Source organism: Anolis carolinensis, chromosome 4, assembly GCF_035594765.1.
Source record: "Anolis carolinensis isolate JA03-04 chromosome 4, rAnoCar3.1.pri, whole genome shotgun sequence".
Classification (NCBI taxonomy): Eukaryota; Metazoa; Chordata; class Lepidosauria; order Squamata; family Dactyloidae; genus Anolis; species Anolis carolinensis.
Window position 1 is genome coordinate 166,790,650 of NC_085844.1, and position 18,924 is coordinate 166,809,573.

The window sequence follows — 18,924 nt, forward strand, 5'->3', positions numbered from 1 at the left end:
AGGAATTTTCTTTATGTTTTAATTATACAATAAAATTCAGCATTGTCACTATGCAAATGATGCCCAATTAAAGCATGCAATTTTGTACTATGTCCTTACAAAAAAATGATAGGGTTTTTGGGGGGGCAATCTTTGGGCATTTCTCTATCATGCCTCTGCCAAACTGGCCTTTTACCATTTTCCTAACTAATTTAAATAGGAAAAAAAAACAAATGGGAGAACACAATCACTATTTGCACAACAGCAATTAGCACATGTTCGTGGAGTCATATTTGTTGTGCAGCTTTCTGGCATTATTGTGGATACACAGCAGTTAGTAAGCCAAAAACAATGTTGTAGTTGGACTCCAATGGTAGAAGATTAAGGGAGAGGGGAAATACATAAAAAGGGAGAACTTAACACTATATAGAGCTGTTTGCGTTTAAGTTAGTTAAATCATTTTATCCGTATGAGTGCAAAATGAACAAGATAGCCTTTAATGTTGTATTATTGCTTATGATCCTATAATAATTAAAACCCAGTAGAAGAACAATTTTTCCTTACCATTTTTACTGATGTCAAGTTCTTTAAGATTAACTAAACTGGCAATGCTGGTTGGCAGGCTTGAAAGGTCATTGTCTGGGATACTCAGTTTACGCAGAGCTTGACAGTTGAATAATTGCTACAAAAACAAGAGAAAATTGGTTACGATACTCCCATGTAGTTTTACTGCAATGTTAACATTTAAAGGCAATATCAATATAGCATAAAATACTGCATGTTTGCTCATAGTCAATGAGGACTAGTGCACACAATACAGGACTGTTCCTTCAAGAGTGGTTAAGCATGCTCAGACTATCCTGAGTAAACTGGCTCACATCCTGTCATGATTACAGGAAAAGGATACATCAACACAAGACAAAAATGAACATTTCTCTCTCCTCAGGACCTTATCAGAGAGTAAAATACCTCGTGTCTGATGCCCTTTGCATACTGGTTTCTATGGGTCCCATCACATGATGCATGGCCCATTTCACAGGAAGCCCATAGCAACCTGTAGGCAAAAGATCTACAGACAGCACCTGTAGGCAAAAGATCTACAGACAGGTAGCTCTTCCTCTGTTAACAGATCTTAGGTTTCCTATTGAAAGAAATGGATTAACAGATAGTGGTGTTTACATGCCTAGAAGTACTTCATTAGAGGCCTACTAGTTTTCCCACCAAAAAAACTGTTTAGAAGATTTTGGGTTTCCCACTGAAAGAAGTGGATTAACAGAGTATCGAACCTGTATAGCTAGAAGTGATTTAGCAGATTGTGCATTTCCCACTGAAAGAAGTGGTTTAGAAAATCATAGTGTTTGCATAGCTAAAAGTGGTTTAGCAGATTGTGGGTTTTCTGTTGAAAGAAATGATTTAAAGACTGTACATGTTTCCCTTCATTTACTGTTTTGTTTTTAATTTCGGAAATGTGCACATTCGTAGGACCAAAAAGATGTTTTTATCCATTTGGCTGGAGGTCAAGGAGTTGCCTGGTTGTGCAAGATCTGCCAAATTTGATTTTTTTTTCAAAAAAGGAAGACAGTGACATGGAGAAACAACTGATGGATTGGAAGGCGTCATTCCTCTACCATGTGATGTCACATTATTTTATTAGTGTGATAAGTGCGATGGGGTGGGTATGTATCCAATATGTATGAAATCCTCATCAAGCTTGCTTAAAACATGGGTTGTCTACTTAAAAGGTGTTTCCTCTAGTGCAGTGGTTCTGAACCTGTGGGTTCCCAGATGTTTTGGCCTAACAATTGGTAAACTGGCTGGGATTTCTGGGAGTTGTAGGCCAAAACACCTGGGGACCCACAGGTTAAGAACCACTGTTCTAGTGTGTGTGAGTGTGAAGTAGTTGGCTGGTAGAAAAATTCCCACACCAGCTCTAGGTTGATTAAGAGCAACAAGTGTGTCTGCACACAGAGTGATGTTGGAGCCTTGAAGACTAAAAATTGGTACAGGCAGTGTTCAATGACTGCATTTGATTACCCTATTTTACACATTTTCTAAAAGAATATGAAACCATCAATCTCCTTATATATAAACTGTTATAAAACTAAAAGAAAAAGGAGCAGATCCCACTGTGAGAGAAGGCTTTGCTAGCTCTGTGAAATCATCATCTAGCAATATATACCTAAGCAATGTAAATTTGATATTAACATTTGCAGAACACCAACGAATAATTACCAATTATTGAAATTCGTTGTTTTTGGATAATCTAGTATGTGTGGAATCTTATGTATATTTTATGTTGGGTCCTATGACCTATTGAGAAACACAATCATTCAGAAAACTGTTGAACAGAACACATTCAATTTGTGCTGGTAACTATACAGCAAAATGCAAACCAATTTCCATTAAGAAAATTGTTCATTTTTCGAATAATTTTGTCCTCTTCTTTTCACTCTGAAAGGAATGGCAATGGCATTTATTTAAAGTTACTTTAAATAGCTCTTACAACAGATACATTTTCTCAGGAAATCTTATTTAACTGATAAAACTATTATGACCTTGAATATTAAGACTCCATAGCAGAACATACTTGCAATATATATTCCTATTTAAATATGGACCCATATAGTTTTAATATTACTCTCATTTAGGTTGCACATGGTCTATGCTGATCATGTTCTGGAAGAGTTAAATGACTCCTTTCATTACTTAGGCCTTTAGATCTTCTCAAAAATAATGATTCCATCAACTAGAACTTCTTGGATATTTTCTTGGAATCTGTTTTTGAAATTTGTACTTTTGGGTCATTTCAGATTTAATTTATATTCTATTTTATATTATATAATCTCAGGATGATATAACATTAAAATCAATACAACCAGATTAAAACAATTTAAAACAATTATTATCTAAACAGGCTAAAAGCACATTAAACAAGTTGACAAGTTCAAAACAGCTTCAAACGGTTAAAATAATTTAACTATAGGTGCATAAACATTTCAGATTGAATCAGTTAAAACTACAGGCTTAAGCAAATAGTCCTATTGGTATTGTTTCATTATCCAAGCATGGGTCACAAGGAGGCGCTAGGCAGAGAAGGACAGTTCATTTTATGGGGGAGGAGTTGAAGGAGGGAAACCATTTTCCCCAATTTCGCTGGTTAGTCCTCCTCCCCGCTTCCCATATCATAAAGAATGGTTGTTTTGATGACGGTGACATGGGTGGGTGGAACAACAGAAACACAGGGGGAAATGGTTCAACTCCTTCAACTTCCATACCACCTAAAATGGACTATCCTACTCTATCCAGCATCCCCTTGTGGCCTCGGTCCACATAATGGAACAATTCCATCCTATTTTACTTGTTGCCTAAATAAATCCAGTATTGGTGTTTACTGAGCCTCCTGGACATTCTACGGTCACGTTGTTACAGTTCAGATGACCCTCTCTTGTATCTTCATACAGCATATTGACAGAGGATGGTCCCTCCAGCTGACTTCAATTCATAGTCAAGCACATATGGTAGGATGTGCTCTTTCAAGCAGCAAGGAACCCAGCTGTTTTGTTTTGAGGGCTCCAAACTGATGTTGAGATTCAAGGACCCTAAAATTGTGTGCTTTTATCTCAAAATGGAAGTTGCAACAAGACCCTGTGGTTAAACTATAACAACTGCCAAACATGGACAGCTTCATGTGTTTGTGTTGTTCAGGAGAAAGAAATGAAACTGTTTGTGTTTAGGGCTTATAAGAAATGGTGAACTCTACTGAAAAGTAAAGTTGCCCTGTAGCCTATTTTCTGTAGATATTCTTTTATGGACACTTTTATAAGCAGAAGGAATAATAGTGTGCTTACTTTGAATATATTTTAATGGATTTTAACTGTGAATTTCTAATACTGTTATGTCTAATTCTGTTTTAGTGTTTGCATTTTTGCATATTTTAAACGGTATGGTCATACTTTTAATATAAGCCACTTTCAGTCTTCTTCATGAGAGATAAAGCAGGGTATAAATAACAACAACAACAACAACAACAACTTGATTGGTCATAATTCCTAAGATTTCTTCCCAAACCATCCATTCACACCAGTAACAGCTCGTCTTAAATTATTATCAAATATTGTAGATAGATATTATTATTTCTGAACTAATGGCATGCAAATAAATTTGTTTTCCCACTGATATAAAAATTTAATTTCTTGGCCTGAAAGACTTTAATGCAGCAACCAAGAAATGAAACATAGGAATTTAGAAACAGATACATTGCATTTTACCTACTACAGACATCTGAAGTATAAACCTAGCTTACTGAATTGGCAGTTTGGGATAGATTACTGCTTATTTTTGTTGATTTCAATGAACTGCCAAACATTGCGGCCAAAAATACATCTTTCATTGTAAAATTCAAAAGGTACATACAGGTGTTAACAGGGGGAAAATGAAATCTACTCTTTTCAGGTTTACTATCTCTCTAAATAAATTGAGAATGTCAATAGATTCAAGCACATATAAATACAATTATCCCCTATATCCATGGATTCTGTATTCGCACGCTTGATTTTGCCATTTTAAATAAGGCCATTATGCCAGCATGGGACATGAGCATGCATACATTTTGATATTAAGTGGATCTTGAAACCAAACCCCACCAGATACCAAGGGCTCACTATATGCATATATATTTCCTATCATGTTTTATAAAAGGCTTGCTTTTCTTTAATGTTTTCCATCTGAAATGCACCAGTAACCCAGCTCTAAAGCTAAGGTGCTCCCTTTGCTTTATGCCTCCTGTTGATATCCTACTGAAATTTCAAGCTCACTGATATTTCAGCTTGACTCCCAAAGGTATTCATTTAAATTATCTCAACATGACATCAACAACATCTTCTCTTGATACTTTGCAAGTTTGGGAAGGTAGAATGGGAATAGTAGCACATATAGACTTTGACTACATTTATTCAAATGCAAACTATGTGTGTGTCAGCCATATTGGGGGATGTGGGAGACGATCTATCTCTTCATGACACAGTATATTCTATACAATAAGATATATAACTACGTACTTGGTTCCGTTACCACTCCATTTTTATGCACACTCAAATATGTCCCTTATCTTTTTTTGTATACCTTTAAAAAGGGTAATCTTAAAAAACCTAAAAGCCTTTTTACATTATTAGTATCACAGATCATGATTAAAAAGAAAAAATAACTCTGAACTATACACCTACAAATTGACCTCTGTCACACTCAGTTTCATCTCTATGAGGCAGAAAAATATGGTTTGGTATCCAGAGTCTTCACTGAGAACAGATATATACAGCTGGGATGTAACTCACTTCTCTATATCACTTTTCTTTCAACCTCCTGGTGAGTATAACTAAATTGCTTCTGAGTTATAAAGCACAAAACAATTTCATATTTAGAGTTGCATCCCATCTCCATTAACATGGAAATGCAATTATTCTAAAATCCAAAATAAAATCCCAAATCCAAAACATTTCTGGTCCCAAACATTTGGCTAAGGGATATTCAATTTATACCATATGAATATGAATTGGTTTAGGCATCATAATATCTAAAATGCATGTTTTATTTGTTCAAAAAGAGCCACAGATACATATCTGAAATGAACTACTAGTAAATAATATGATGTTTTCCACTGTGAACAGAACTTGAATAAGTGTGGAAGAAAGGCAGGCAAAGAAACATATAGTAGAATGTGTACATACAGGTAGGAAAGAAAGACCAATAGAATGATAAAATATGTGGAATGATTAAACACCTAAACCAAACATCTAATTGCAATGTATATTTTCCTTTGTCATATTTTTCAGTCCAAATCAATCCCCACAATTAGACACACCCAACTAACTACTCAATGGGGTTGATAAATCAATACTTGGATATGCTTTCTGCCACTTTAAGTAATACCTTACGGTCCTATTTACAAATATGCTATTTTATTTGGCTTATGGACTTCCAGTGGGCAACAGGATGCTCATCATTATGCAAAAAGAATACTGGACTAGAATGACTTCAGCCTAATATATTTTCATGTACCACAGATCTCTTTCTCTGACCATTTTGTGAAGCTCCCATCTATCTCACTAAGGAAGAGAACAAACTGAAGACAAGGAAAATCTGCCCACAGAAGTGAGAAAAGGCCGCCACTGCCAGCTATAAAACTACACACAATTATAAAGATGATACAGTGGCATAGTGAAGCATGGCTTCACCACAAGGTGCTGCTGTAACATTTCAAGTCCCATTACCAAATAAGTAAGAACAGGAAAGAAATTTGTTAAGTCTGAACCCTGACACACTATGGTGACATCTGTATGTGTACCTATGTAGGAGCAGTTACTAATTGGGTTTATGATTCAGCCTTTCGATTGTCGTTGTGTGCCTTCAAACCATTTCCGACATACAACAAACCTAAGGCAAACCTAATGGGGTTTTCTTGGCGCGATTTATTCAGTGGAGGTCAGATTTTCTAGCTTTAAGATAAAGGGAATTTAAATTACAGTGTGAGTCCCTTGAATTATGCATCTTTTGTTTCAACTTGTGTTAAAACTTGCAATGACGCTACCCCTGTCTTAAGGATTCTGTTCCAAAAGAGGCAAGGCATAACCTGTTTTGCAATGGAAAGAAAAGATAAGGAACAGCTAGTAAACAGTGTGACAGAAGGCATTGATGGGCATAAAGTGATGGGAGATTGACACGGATATATCTAATTTCTCACTGGTGTATCTTTTGCAAAATTCAATGAAAGCTCTAGTATGTGAGTGGTGTTAAGTTTTCTCAACATCAATGATCCAGAAGATCCAAAGCTGTGGCTATCTAGTTAGTGGTGTATATTGGGAGGCTTCAGGTATTAAGTCTTGCCTTTATAAATGAGCAAAAGGGAGGGGCGTGGTCTACCATGGCCGGGTAAGCTGCAATTCCGACCTGCCGAGTGCATTTAGCAAGATTTATTGATAAATAATGAGTTTGGAGGTCCATGCACTCCCCCTAAAGAATATCAATCAATCCAAGAAAAGATAAGGAAAATTCCTCCCGGAGATGTGAAGGATTTAAAGCTCCAGTAAAGCCACAAACCGCAAGCTAAGTCAGTGTGAATGCTTCTGGAGAAGGAGAAGAGGCAGCCATTAAACGCTGTACATATCAGTGAGACAACTCTCACCGGCTAATGAATCAAGTAAGTTTGGAGCGGGACTAGGATAGAGAAGAGAAAAAGAAATTGGAGCCGGATTGTAAGTGAATACTTGTTTTGATTTTGATTTGAAACCGAAGGGACGGAGAGCTGGGAGAGAGCTATTGAGATCCTTAAAACAAGCCTCCAAGTTGAGCTCCCTGGTTAAATGAATGAAAAAGTTTGGGTGAGGAGGAAAGAAAAACCTTCAGATAAAACATACCGGCTTCAAAGATTTTCTAAACAAATAGAAGAAGAGGAGGAGGAGGAGATAAAAATGATGAGAAGTCCCCCCAAGAAAGCCCTCTCTGTACAGTATAAAGAACCCCTCACCCCACCAAAGAAAGGAGGGAAAAACATGGAGGACAAAGCAGCTTCAATAGAAGCAGAATCGAGTGGCCATGTAAAGCCTCCTGTGGGGGAGGGAAAGGCAACACACCTAGATATGGAAGAAATGCTGACGAGATAGACACAAATAATGAGGGACGAATTGGGAAAACATTCCCAAAGTCTTAACAAGGTTATGGAAGATAAATTGGAGGAGGCAATTCAGAAAATGGAAGGAAAAATTCAAAAAATCACTGAGAAGATGGAAGAGAAGATAGAGGCAAAATATAAAACCAATAGCGAAAAAATTGAGGAGGTGAATGGGAAGATCTTGGAAATACAGAAGGAGGTGCAAGCTATACATCTAGAACATGGGACTTATAAAGAGGAACAGGAAGAAAAACAGAAAAATCAAAAAGCTAAATTTACAGAGATTGAAAAAAAAATGATACATTTAGAGGACTCACAAAGACGCAATAATATAGTAGTGAAGTATTTTCTTCTATTCTTCTTCTGAAGAAAGGAATTAGGTATTCCTGGGGATACCCAGTCTGCCTGAGATTTCAGTGGGCTGGAAGAAGATACAAGATCAACTCGGTTGAACAAGGCCTTCAACTACTAAGGGAACTAGGGATCCATGAGGATAGAGAAGAAGGGACCGGACTGAACAATGAAACATCTTAAGGAGGAAAAGAAATATTGGATGTGGTACAGGGAGAGTAAAAGAAAGAAGTATTTGAAGAGGATGAAGCAAAGGATGGGAAAGAAGAAGTAAAGTAGAAGACAGATAGAAGAATCCATAGATCAAGTTAAAGAAGAATTTGACATTTTGTTATATGAGCACTCGGGGGGAGGGAGAACAGCGGGCCTGGGATTACCACTCCACCGCTCTCCACAAGTTGGCCTATGGGGCCAGGGCTGGGACGTAGTGTCTCAGAAGTGGAGCGGAAGAAAGAAGAAAGGGGGAGGGTAAGGGGACAAGGGGGGAAATGGGATGTGGACTTTGGGGGTGGAATGCACACAAGAGAGCCAATAACAGAAATTAATATTGAATATAATGTCTAGTAAACTGAAAATAGTGACACTGAATGTTAGAGGTCTGGGAACAATATGTAAAACTAAAAGAATTGGAAATTTATTGAAAAAGGAACAAGCACATATTATTTATTTACAAGAAACTCACCAGAAAAGGGGGGGGGGGGTTTAAATGAAATAAAGGCAAATTGGATTAAATATTATGAAAAAGCATATGGGAGTTCCAAGTCAAGGGGGGGTAGCAGTAATTATAACAAACAAATGTAATTTTGAAATTAAGAGTGCAAAAAAGGATGATGAGGGGAGATATATTATTATAGAAGGGGAAATTGGGGGAGATAAGTATGTATTGGTCAATGTGTATGCCCCAAATGAAAATCAAGGAGAATTCTATGAAAAAATATTAGGAGAAATAAAGAATTGGCAGCAACATTATGTGATTGTGGGAGGGGACTTTAATATGCCTATGGATAGGATGAAGGATAAGTCAAACCCAACAGTAAAGGATAAAAATAACAATATAACTGAATTAAATAGAATTATGAATAAATGGGGACTAAAAGATTCATGGAGACTATTAAAGGGAGATGAAAGAAAATATACATACTATTCAGCAGTACATAAAACATATACTAGACTAGATTACCTTTTTATCTCAAAAAATATGGTAGATAAATTATTCAGTTCTGAGATAGGAATAATAAGAATATCAGACCATGCAATAGTAAATTTAGAAATTATAAATAAACAAGATTATGAACAAACAAGAAGATGGAGATTAAATTCCAATATATTAAATTATGAGGAAATTATTAGAAGAATAGGAGCAAATTGGCAAGAAATATATTATGGGACACTATGAAGGCAGTGGCAAGAGGATTATGCATAAAAGAAACCTATAATCTCAAAAAGAGACAAGAAGAAAGGAAAAACAAATTGGAAAAAGACAGAAAAATTAGAAAAACAATATATAATAAAAAGAACAACACAAATATATAACGAATTGAGAGCAAAGAAAGAAGAACTAGATAAGATAGAAATAGATGAGGTTCAAAAGAACTTGATATATTTGAAAAGGGAATTCTTCGAATATAGCAATAAAAACTCAAAAATGTTAGCCAGAGCCGCACAAAAGAAAAAAATGAAAAATGAGATAAACGCAGTGAGAGATAAATCTGGAAACATTTGTAGGTTAATGAAAGACAAATTAAAGATATTTGAAGAATTTTATAAAGAACTCTATCAGGCTGGGAAATGCTCAAAGGATAAAATTCACAAATATGTGGAAACAAATTGGACAGTAAAAATAGAAGAAACAGAGAGTTATTAGAAGCACCCATTAAGAAAGAAGAAATAGAACAAGTAATTAGGAAATTAAAAATTGGGAAAGCGCCTGGACCTGATGGGCTGGGCCCAGAATATTATAAAACATTTGAGGCAATGATAACTCCAAAATTATTAGAATTATTCAATGCAATAATGGATGGAGAACGAATACCAGGATCATGGAAACAATCATTAACAATACTATTACCCAAACCAAAAAAAGACTTGACAGACCCTGGTTCTTACAGACCAATATCATTAATTAATCAAGATGCAAAAATTATAACAGCGATTATTACCAACAGAATTAGCAACTTTATGTATAAATATATAAAACAAGATCAATGTGGGTTTGTTAAAGGGAGACAAATGTCCAACCTGATAGGAAGAGTAATAAATAAAATACAAACAATAGAAGGGGAAAAAAACAAAGCGGGGATTCTAGCACTGGATATATTTAAAGCCTTTGATAGTGTGGAATGGCCAACTATTCAAACAATAATGAACAAATTTGGATTAGGAAAAAGGTTCAAAAATATAATGAGCCAATTGTATTCAGATAATTATACAAAGATAATACTAAATGATGGAATCACAGGAGAGATAAAAGTAACATGAGGTACAAGGCAAGGATGTCCTATGTCGCCTATACTATTTGCAATGGTAATGGAATTACTAGCTAATGTAATAAGAAAAGACAAGGAATTAGAAGGCATAGGAACAAAGTTAGGAAAAATTAGCTTATTTGCGGACGACACATTGATAACAATTAAGGAGATAATGAAGAAAATGGAAATAATTAAGAAACATTTAACAGAATTTGAATGGGCAACTGGATTGAAGATAAATTGGAATAAATCAGAAGCAATGTTATTTAATTATACCAAGCAGGAGGAAGAGGAGTTTAAAAATGGATGGATATAAAAAACATGAGAATAAGCATAAAAGAAAATATAAAATACCTTGGAATAATCATAACCAAAGATCTAAAATCCATAGAAAGGAAAAATCTAGAAAAATTAAGAAAACACATGGAGGTGAAGTTAAAGGATTATAATAATCTGCGATTATCATGGTTCGGCAGAATAGCCCTAGTAAAAATGAAAGTCTTACCCAAAATAAATTTCTTGTTCAGAATGATACCATTAATGATTTCAGAAAAGGAAATAAATAACTGGCAACAAATGATAAACAAATATTGCAATAATGGTAAAAAGAACAGATTAAACAAACAAATTTAGTACAAGCCCCAAAAAGAAGGAGGATTGGGCCTTTCGAATATAAAAAAATATTATGAGGCAAACCAATTAAGATATGTAGTAGAGAAGATGATGGATGGAGAAGGTTTGGAATGGATGGAATCAGGGAATAAGGCAATTGAGTGGAGGAAGGATAACATATTCTTTAAGGAAATCTCAAAGAAAGAGATAAAACAAATTGGAAATATATCATTAAGAAATATAATGGAAATATGGAATAAATATAAAGGACAATTAATTAATAAGAATTCAGTTTTAACGGCAATAATAATGGAAAAAGATTTCCCAAAGGAACTAAAAGGAACACTAGATAAAGAATTAGAAAAAAGGGAACTAAAAAGGGTAGGGAATTGGATAGAACAAAAAAAGGAAAAGGTAAAAATGAGAGAAGAATTGAGAGGAATAAATATTTCTTGGATTCATTGGATTCAATTAGAAAAATGGAATGAAAACTGGTGGGCCCGAAATAAAACTGGAAAACAAATAACGCAATTTGAGGAATTAATAATAAAAGCATTAAAAAGAGGAAATAGTGAGCCATTAAAAGGAACAAGTAAAATATATAAAACACTAATTAAAGACAAAGAAAAAAAGAAAAGACTAACATTAAGAGAATCATGGGAGGAGGAATTAGGAACAAAGATAACGGAAAAAGAATGGGAGGAGATATGGAAAACAAGACAATTAAAAAACATGTCAATTAGAATAAAAGAAAATTATTACAAACTAATTTGGAAGTGGTATTTAACACCAAGAAGGTTAAATATTATGAATAAGAATAATAATGAAAAATGCTGGCGAGGGTGCCAGGAAATTGGAACCTACATGCATATGTGGTGGGATTGTAAACATGTAAAAGGTTTTTGGGAATTGGTCATAAGGGAAATAGAAAATATTATGAATATAAAAATTAGAAGGAATCCAGTGGAAATATTACTTTTAATTAAAAAAGAGGATGAGAAAGATAAGAGGGAAAAAATTTAATAGACATGCTATTAACAGCAGCTAGATTACTAATTGCAAAATATTGGAAAGGAGAAGTGAAAATACAAATTAATGAATGGTATAAAGAAGTTTGGCGAATGGCACTGAATGACAAGCTAACATCAAATTTAAAAGTAAAGAAGGGATTATGGAAAAAAAATGATTTTGAAAGTATTTGGAGAAAATTTCTAGAAAAATTATTGGAAAAAGAAGATGGGAATTTACCTCCAAATGAAGAATTGAACTTTTGGTGGGACTACAGAAGAAGAGATGACTCTGGGGAAGGGGAGCACAGGGGTGAATGTAAATAAAAGAGGGGGAAATGTATAGAATATGTTTATATAATTGTAACTTTTTCTCAATAATAACAATAAAAATATTTTTTTTTAAAAATGAGCAAAAGGCGGGTGGGGGTGGGGGTGGGGAAAGTGTGCAAGCTCTTCTACTCAGACTTGCTATGTAATCATCATAATTAGCAGTAGTATTCTCCTGTAGTCACCGTATCTCCATTTTGAAAATGTCTTCACTCAGATTTTGCCCTAATTTCACATAATTGAAAGCAACCTTAACATTTTTGAATGCTGGGGTTCCAGTTTTGCTTTCTAGACTGTTCCTTTGAGAATCAATGCTTCTTCTGCTTCATGGGTGTCTGTGAATGCATATGCAGAAGGGAGACAGAGAATGAATGTACTGGCACAGAGAAAGAGCAACAGAATTCAGCAATACTGTACCATGCATCTCATGCAGTTTCTGCTGTGATTTCACTCCTGCTCTTTTTTCTCCAGTGGGTTATTTTCATAGAAAAAAGCAGCCCCATTATATATAGACCAAAATAGTTGTCAATGGGCACAAATTTCACAATTTTTTGTATATCAATTTTTTGCATATATTTTGTTATGGATCTCCAGAGGTTAACAGGAGATTAAAACTCAGTAGTCAGCATATTGTTGCCCTACATTTCTTTTGCAGATGACTATCTTGTTGTATAGTTCAGTTCTCATTGCCAATTATTTCAAGCTATTTTCTAAGAAAATCTTATTTAGAAAGATCTACAAATATTTATTTCAACTTGTTAAACACTGTGTCTTTTTATCACAACAGAAAGTGTAATTTACTTGTCTAAACACTAAAAAGAAAAGAAATCACCCACAAACCATGGCTTTCATTTGGTATCACTAATTAGTGCCCAGAGAGCTTGTATTTTCTTAGTTTATCTCTCTTCCCCCACAACCACTGGCATTTATGCAGCTTTACATCAGTCCACAGACAGATGTTCTAAATGCCTGTTTAGTCTTCACCCAGTATTGGAGACAGCAATAGCTGTATAATAAAACATATAATATCACTCAATCATGTACTCAGAAAATACTGAGCTGGATGGAATGGCTTTAAAAACCATCAAACCAAACTTCCTCAACCTACGAGTATGCATACTATTTGCAGGGAGTATTTTAGGACAGTCAATTGCACTAATTGTTTCACTGGAAGTCTTGCCAGCTGCAAAATTAAAAATAAAAATGTCTGTGTCAAGTTAATGCCCAAACTTCAACAGTGGGGCATTACTCTCAGGAGGGTACTAGTAGACCCATTGATTCGCCCCCTGGACATCAGGCGGAATCTTGGTAGACAAGATCCCCCAGGTTTAGGCCATGTCTATGTTACCTCTCAGTCCCGTTCTCAGACATCATTAGTGCCTAGCCCCCTTCCCACGCTAGATGATGATCTGTTAGATGACTCCTTTCCTCCTACACCAGCGGAGATAGGCCCCTCCTTTAAACAACCAAGTATTGCTGATGATTTTCTATCTCAGGACAGCTGACTATCCCCTTCAATGGGCAACCTCAATCAGTCATCTCTCCAGGGGGGAGAGGGTTTCCACGGGCAGGGTCTCATTGAGGTGGTTTGGGGGAGAAGGAAGAACGGTCACTTTCGACCCAGGGAGAAGCGCAACAGAGTTTTTGCGACCCTGGAGAGGAATAGGTGTGGTAGTCTTCAGGACAGACCTCCCAGCCTTAAGGTCCTGCTTTTGAACGCCAGATCCGTCAACGGTAAAACAGCTGTTATCCAGGATTTGATCCTGGATGAGGGGGCGGATCTGGCATGCATCACCGAGACGTGGTTGGACGAGCAGGGTGGTGTGAATCTCACTCAGCTGTGCCCACCAGGTTTCGGGGTGCATCAGCAGGCCAGGGCTGGGGGGCGGGGAGGAGGAGTCGCGGTGATCTTTCGGCAGTCCATCGCCCTGATCAGATGCGCCGTTCCGCAGTCTTCGAGGTTTGAGTGTGTCTTCCTGAAGGTGGGAGCCCGAGACAGCTTGGGGATTCTGCTGGTGTACCGTCCACCCCGCGACCCAGCAGTCTCTCTGTCCGAGCTAGCAGAAGTGGTCTCCAATTCGGCCCTGGTCTCCCAACAACTCATAGTTTTGGGGGACTTTAATATTCATGCCGAGACCTCTTTGACAGGTGCAGCTCAGGATTTCATGGTTGCCATGACGACCATGGGGCTGACTCAAGTTATATCTGGGCCCACACATCAGGCGGGACACACGCTGGACCTCGTCTTCATTGTGGACGGTGGGACAGTCAGAGTGGAAGAGCAAAATATTCTTCCATTGTCATGGTCTGACCATCATCTGATCTGTTTGAGTTTCGCCGTGTCTTCTAACCTCCGCAGGGGTGGTGGACCCATTAAGATGGTCCGCCCCAGGAGGCTGATGGATCCGGATGGACTCCTGAGGTCTCTTGGGGATCTTCCTGTTCTGGAGACTGGCGATCCTGTCGATGTCCTGGCTGATCGCTATAATAGTGAGCTGACAAGGGCACTTGACACGATCGCTCCCGAACGTCCTCTTTCGCTGCGTAGAGTCATGTCGACTCCTTGGTTCACTGAGGAGCTGGCTGTGATGAAGCGTGCGAGGAGGGGACTAGAGTGCATCTGGAGGAAATCTCGGGATGTGTCTGACCAAACACGGGCTAAAGCCGCTATTAAGGCTTACTCCGTGGCTCTGCGAGCAGCCAGGAAAGCTTTCACGACTGCCCGCATAGCGTCTGCGGCCAACAGGCCATCGGAGTTGTTCCGAGTTGTTGGGGAGCTCCTGCGGCCTCCTGAGACCCAGGGGCTTCCTGATGACTTGGCAACTAGGTGCAGCGATTTTGCGCACCACTTTGCAGGCAAAGTTGCTCAGATACGCCATGAGTTGGACTCCAGCTTAATTGTAGTTCCAGCGGAGGTAACCGAGGCACCTGTCTGTCCGATTTTGTGGGATTCTTTCCGGCTTGTTCTTCCGGATGACGTGGAGGGGATTCTTGGGTCTGTGAGGGCGACCACTTGTGCTCTGGATCCTTGTCCCTCTTGGCTGGTTAAGCAGGCCAAAGAGGGGTTGTTGGATTGGTTTGTGGCTATAATAAATGCCTCCCTGGGTCAGGGGTCATTTCCATCTTGTTTTAAGCAAGCGGTGGTAAAACCGTTACTAAAAAAGACCTCGCTAGACCCATCTGTATGTAACAACTACAGACCAATTTCCAACCTCCCGTTTTTGGGCAAGGTTCTGGAGCGGGTGGTGGCCACGCAGCTCCAGGAGTTCCTCGATGACACTGATTTTCTGGACCGCTCGCAGTCTGGCTTCAGGCCTGGGTACAGCACTGAGACGGCTTTGGTCGCCTTGGTGGATGACCTCCGCAGGGAACTGGACAGGGGGAGTGTGACCCTGCTGGTTCTCCTGGACATCTCTGCGGCTTTCGATACCATCGACCATGGTATCCTTCTGGGGAGGCTCTCCGGGATGGGACTCGGTGGCACTGTTTTGCAGTGGCTCCAGTCCTTCCTGGAGGGCCGTTCCCAGATGGTGAAGCTGGGGGATACCTGCTCGGACCCCTGGCCTTTGACCTGTGGGGTCCCGCAAGGGTCTATTTTATCCCCCATGCTTTTTAACATCTACATGAAACCGCTGGGAGAGGTCATCCGGAGTTTTGGAGGGTGTTGCCATCTCTACGCAGATGACACACAAATCCACTACTCGTTCCCACCTGACTCCAAGGAAGCTCCTTGGGTGCTGAACCAGTGCCTGGCCGCTGTGGCGGACTGGATGAGGAGGAACAAGCTGAGGATCAATCCTGACAAGACAGAGGCCCTCCTGGTCAGTCGCTCGTCGGATCGGGGTATTGGGTGGCAACCTGTGCTGGACGGGGTTGCACTCCCCCTGAAATCACAGGTCCGCAGTTTGGGGGTCCTCCTGGATTCAGCGCTGACGCTTGAAGCGCAGGTGTCGGCGGTGGCCGGGAGGGCTTTTGCACAACTCAAACTTGTGCGCCAACTGCGACCATACCTCGTGAAGTCTGACTTGACCACGGTGGTGCATGCATTAGTTACCTCTAGACTGGACTACTGTAATGCGCTCTACGTGGGGCTTCCCTTGAAGACGGCCCGGAAGTTACAGCTGGTCCAACGTTCGGCCGCCAGACTAATAACGGGGGCGAGTTACAGGGAGAGATCTACTCCCCTGTTTAAGGAGCTCCACTGGCTGCCGTTCATCTTCCGGTCCCAATTCAAGGTGCAGACCATCATTTATAAAGCCCTAAACGGTTTGGGACCCGCCTACCTTCGTGACCGTATCTCCTATCATAAACCTGCCCGACCTCTCCGATCATCGGGGGAGGCCCTCCTGTCGCCACTACCTATATCTCAGGCTCGCCTTGTAGGAACAAGGGAGAGGGCCTTCTCTGCGGTGGCCCCTCGCTTGTGGAACTCGCTGCCCATTGAAATCAGGCAAGCCCCCACCCTTTTAGCCTTCAGGAAAGATTTAAAAACATGGCTCTTCCGGTGTGCTTTCGGAGAGTAAATGTTCTATGCTACTCCCCCCCGATATTTATCCTCTAGACTGGTTCACTATCTGATGTCCCGTCCCTCGAGGTTTTATTCTGATCCCTTTCTCACCCAGAGTTTTAATTTTTAATCTAGTTTTTAAATGTAGTATTCATGCGGCCCGCTCGTGTTATATTGCTGTTTTGATCTTATGTTGTACTGTTTTATTTTATGTAATGTATTATTTAATTGTATTATGTTATGGTCTATTGTATTGTCTTGGGCATGGCCCCATGTAAGCCGCCCCGAGTCCCCGTTGGGGAGATGGTGGCGGGGTATAAATAAAGTTTTATTATTATTATTATTAATGGATGTCTGTGAATGTATATGTACAAGGGAAACAGAAAATGAATGTGTCCTTAGGATAACATGTGAATTATCTATTCTGTGCCCTCACCAGCAACAGCCAATAACATGAACCATATTATGCCATGGCATGGTGTTTATTATATATAAATCATATTTTATATTTCCACAAAATGTTAATGGGAGAGGAGAGCGATACCAGTCCAGGATTCACTATGTCTACAATTCTCCAGCCTCAAAATGTATAATACCTTTTTCATTTTTAACCAAGGAAGCATGTCATTGACTTTTGGTTAACGTACACAAGGACTGAAAATTTACTATGAATCCTGGAACTCATTCTAGCTTATTATAGATCAAATCCTATGCAGAGGTCTTGAGTAAAATGACTTTAACAAAGAGTTTTTCACAGATGTATTTTCAGGAACAGAATCCAATCAAACCTCTTATCTGCTGGAAGAACAGTATATTTTCTAAAATCAGATATATTTTTTGTTAATGGTTACCCTGAAGAAGTTAGTTATTTGTCAATACAAATTCACAGACAGCATTCCGGCATGTTTATCTAACAACAGCATGTGCTCATAACAAAAAAGTTAGGGTTTACCTTAGGTAGCTCTTCAATTTGATTGGCATCTAGATAAAGTTCCTCTAATGTCCGTTCAAAGTTAAAAACTTCCTTTGGCACCTGCTGAAGGCTGCAATGGGAGTAATCAAGCACTGAGACTATTTCTTCTTCCCCTCGAAAACATCGGCATGGCACCAGTCGGCCAATAATTTTCCTTTTGGTTGTCATCTCCAAATGCTGCACTGAGGGAGGAGGAGCAGAAAGAAAAACAGAGAAATTGTTGCCCAAATCATTACTCATTTTGTTATAAGATACCTATTTGGAATAACTAAAGTTAGTTTCAATAGCATGTTTAACCCCAAACCAGTAAATTCTATAAACTATCAATATAAATTATATAAGGATCTTTACATTACACACAAAGTCCATACCAAATTCCCATTTTTTCATGTTTGAATCTTTTCCAGATTGGTTAATTCTGTATGCAGTTGGCAAACCAGGCTAGCAAAATTTCCTCTGAATGCAAAAAAAAAAAAAAAAAAAGTTTTGTCCTTATGATTTTTCTTTACTACACACAGACCTCGGCATTCATTAGAACTTGGGCAAACTCATAACTCCCAAAATCCCCAATCAGCACATCCAGAACTTTATTAAGCTCTAAGAGTTACATTTGGTCATTGTGATTTAGAATCATAGAATCATAGAATAGTAGAGTTGGAAGAGACCTCATGGGCCATCCAGTCCAACCCCCTGCCAAGAAGCAGGAAATTGCATTCAAAGCACCCCCGACAGATGGCCATCCAGCTGATTTGCTTCACTTTTCTCTACTTTATAACACAAAGATACATGCCCAGACTGCAAAATATGGTTTAACGCCTTTAGTCAGATTTTGCTAGATGTCTGTGGTTGTTGTCACTCCTGCAGCTAGTCACTCTCTTATACTATGGCAGTGGTCCCCAGATGTTTTGGCCTCCAACTCACAGAAATCCTGGCTAGGATTTCTGAGAGTTGTAGGCCAAAACACCTGGGGACTCACAGATTGAGAACCACTGTTTTAACAGCTATGTTTTAACAGTTAACAGTACTATGGTTCC

At 38.7% G+C, this 18,924-nt stretch overlaps 1 protein-coding gene across 12 annotated transcripts in view; it reads right to left on the reverse strand.

Moving 5' to 3' along the window:
- The window catches only part of lrrc7 (leucine rich repeat containing 7), a 645,519-nt gene that overhangs the window by 520,666 nt on the left and 105,929 nt on the right, over positions 1-18,924 (reverse strand). For 9 of the 12 annotated variants that reach the window (XR_010005385.1, XM_062978161.1, XM_062978160.1 and 6 more), the window contains 2 exons: positions 17,870-18,072; positions 544-661 (listed from right to left, as the gene is read on the reverse strand). Coding sequence is in view for 11 of the 12 variants with exons in the window: in XM_062978161.1 (XP_062834231.1) it covers positions 544-661; positions 17,870-18,058 (307 nt within the window). In the remaining variant the exon portion in view is untranslated. Of the gene's footprint in view, positions 1-543; positions 662-17,869; positions 18,073-18,924 lie in introns of those variants that run through there. The other 3 variants (XM_008118416.3, XM_062978159.1, XM_008118421.3) reach the window with 2 other exon arrangements.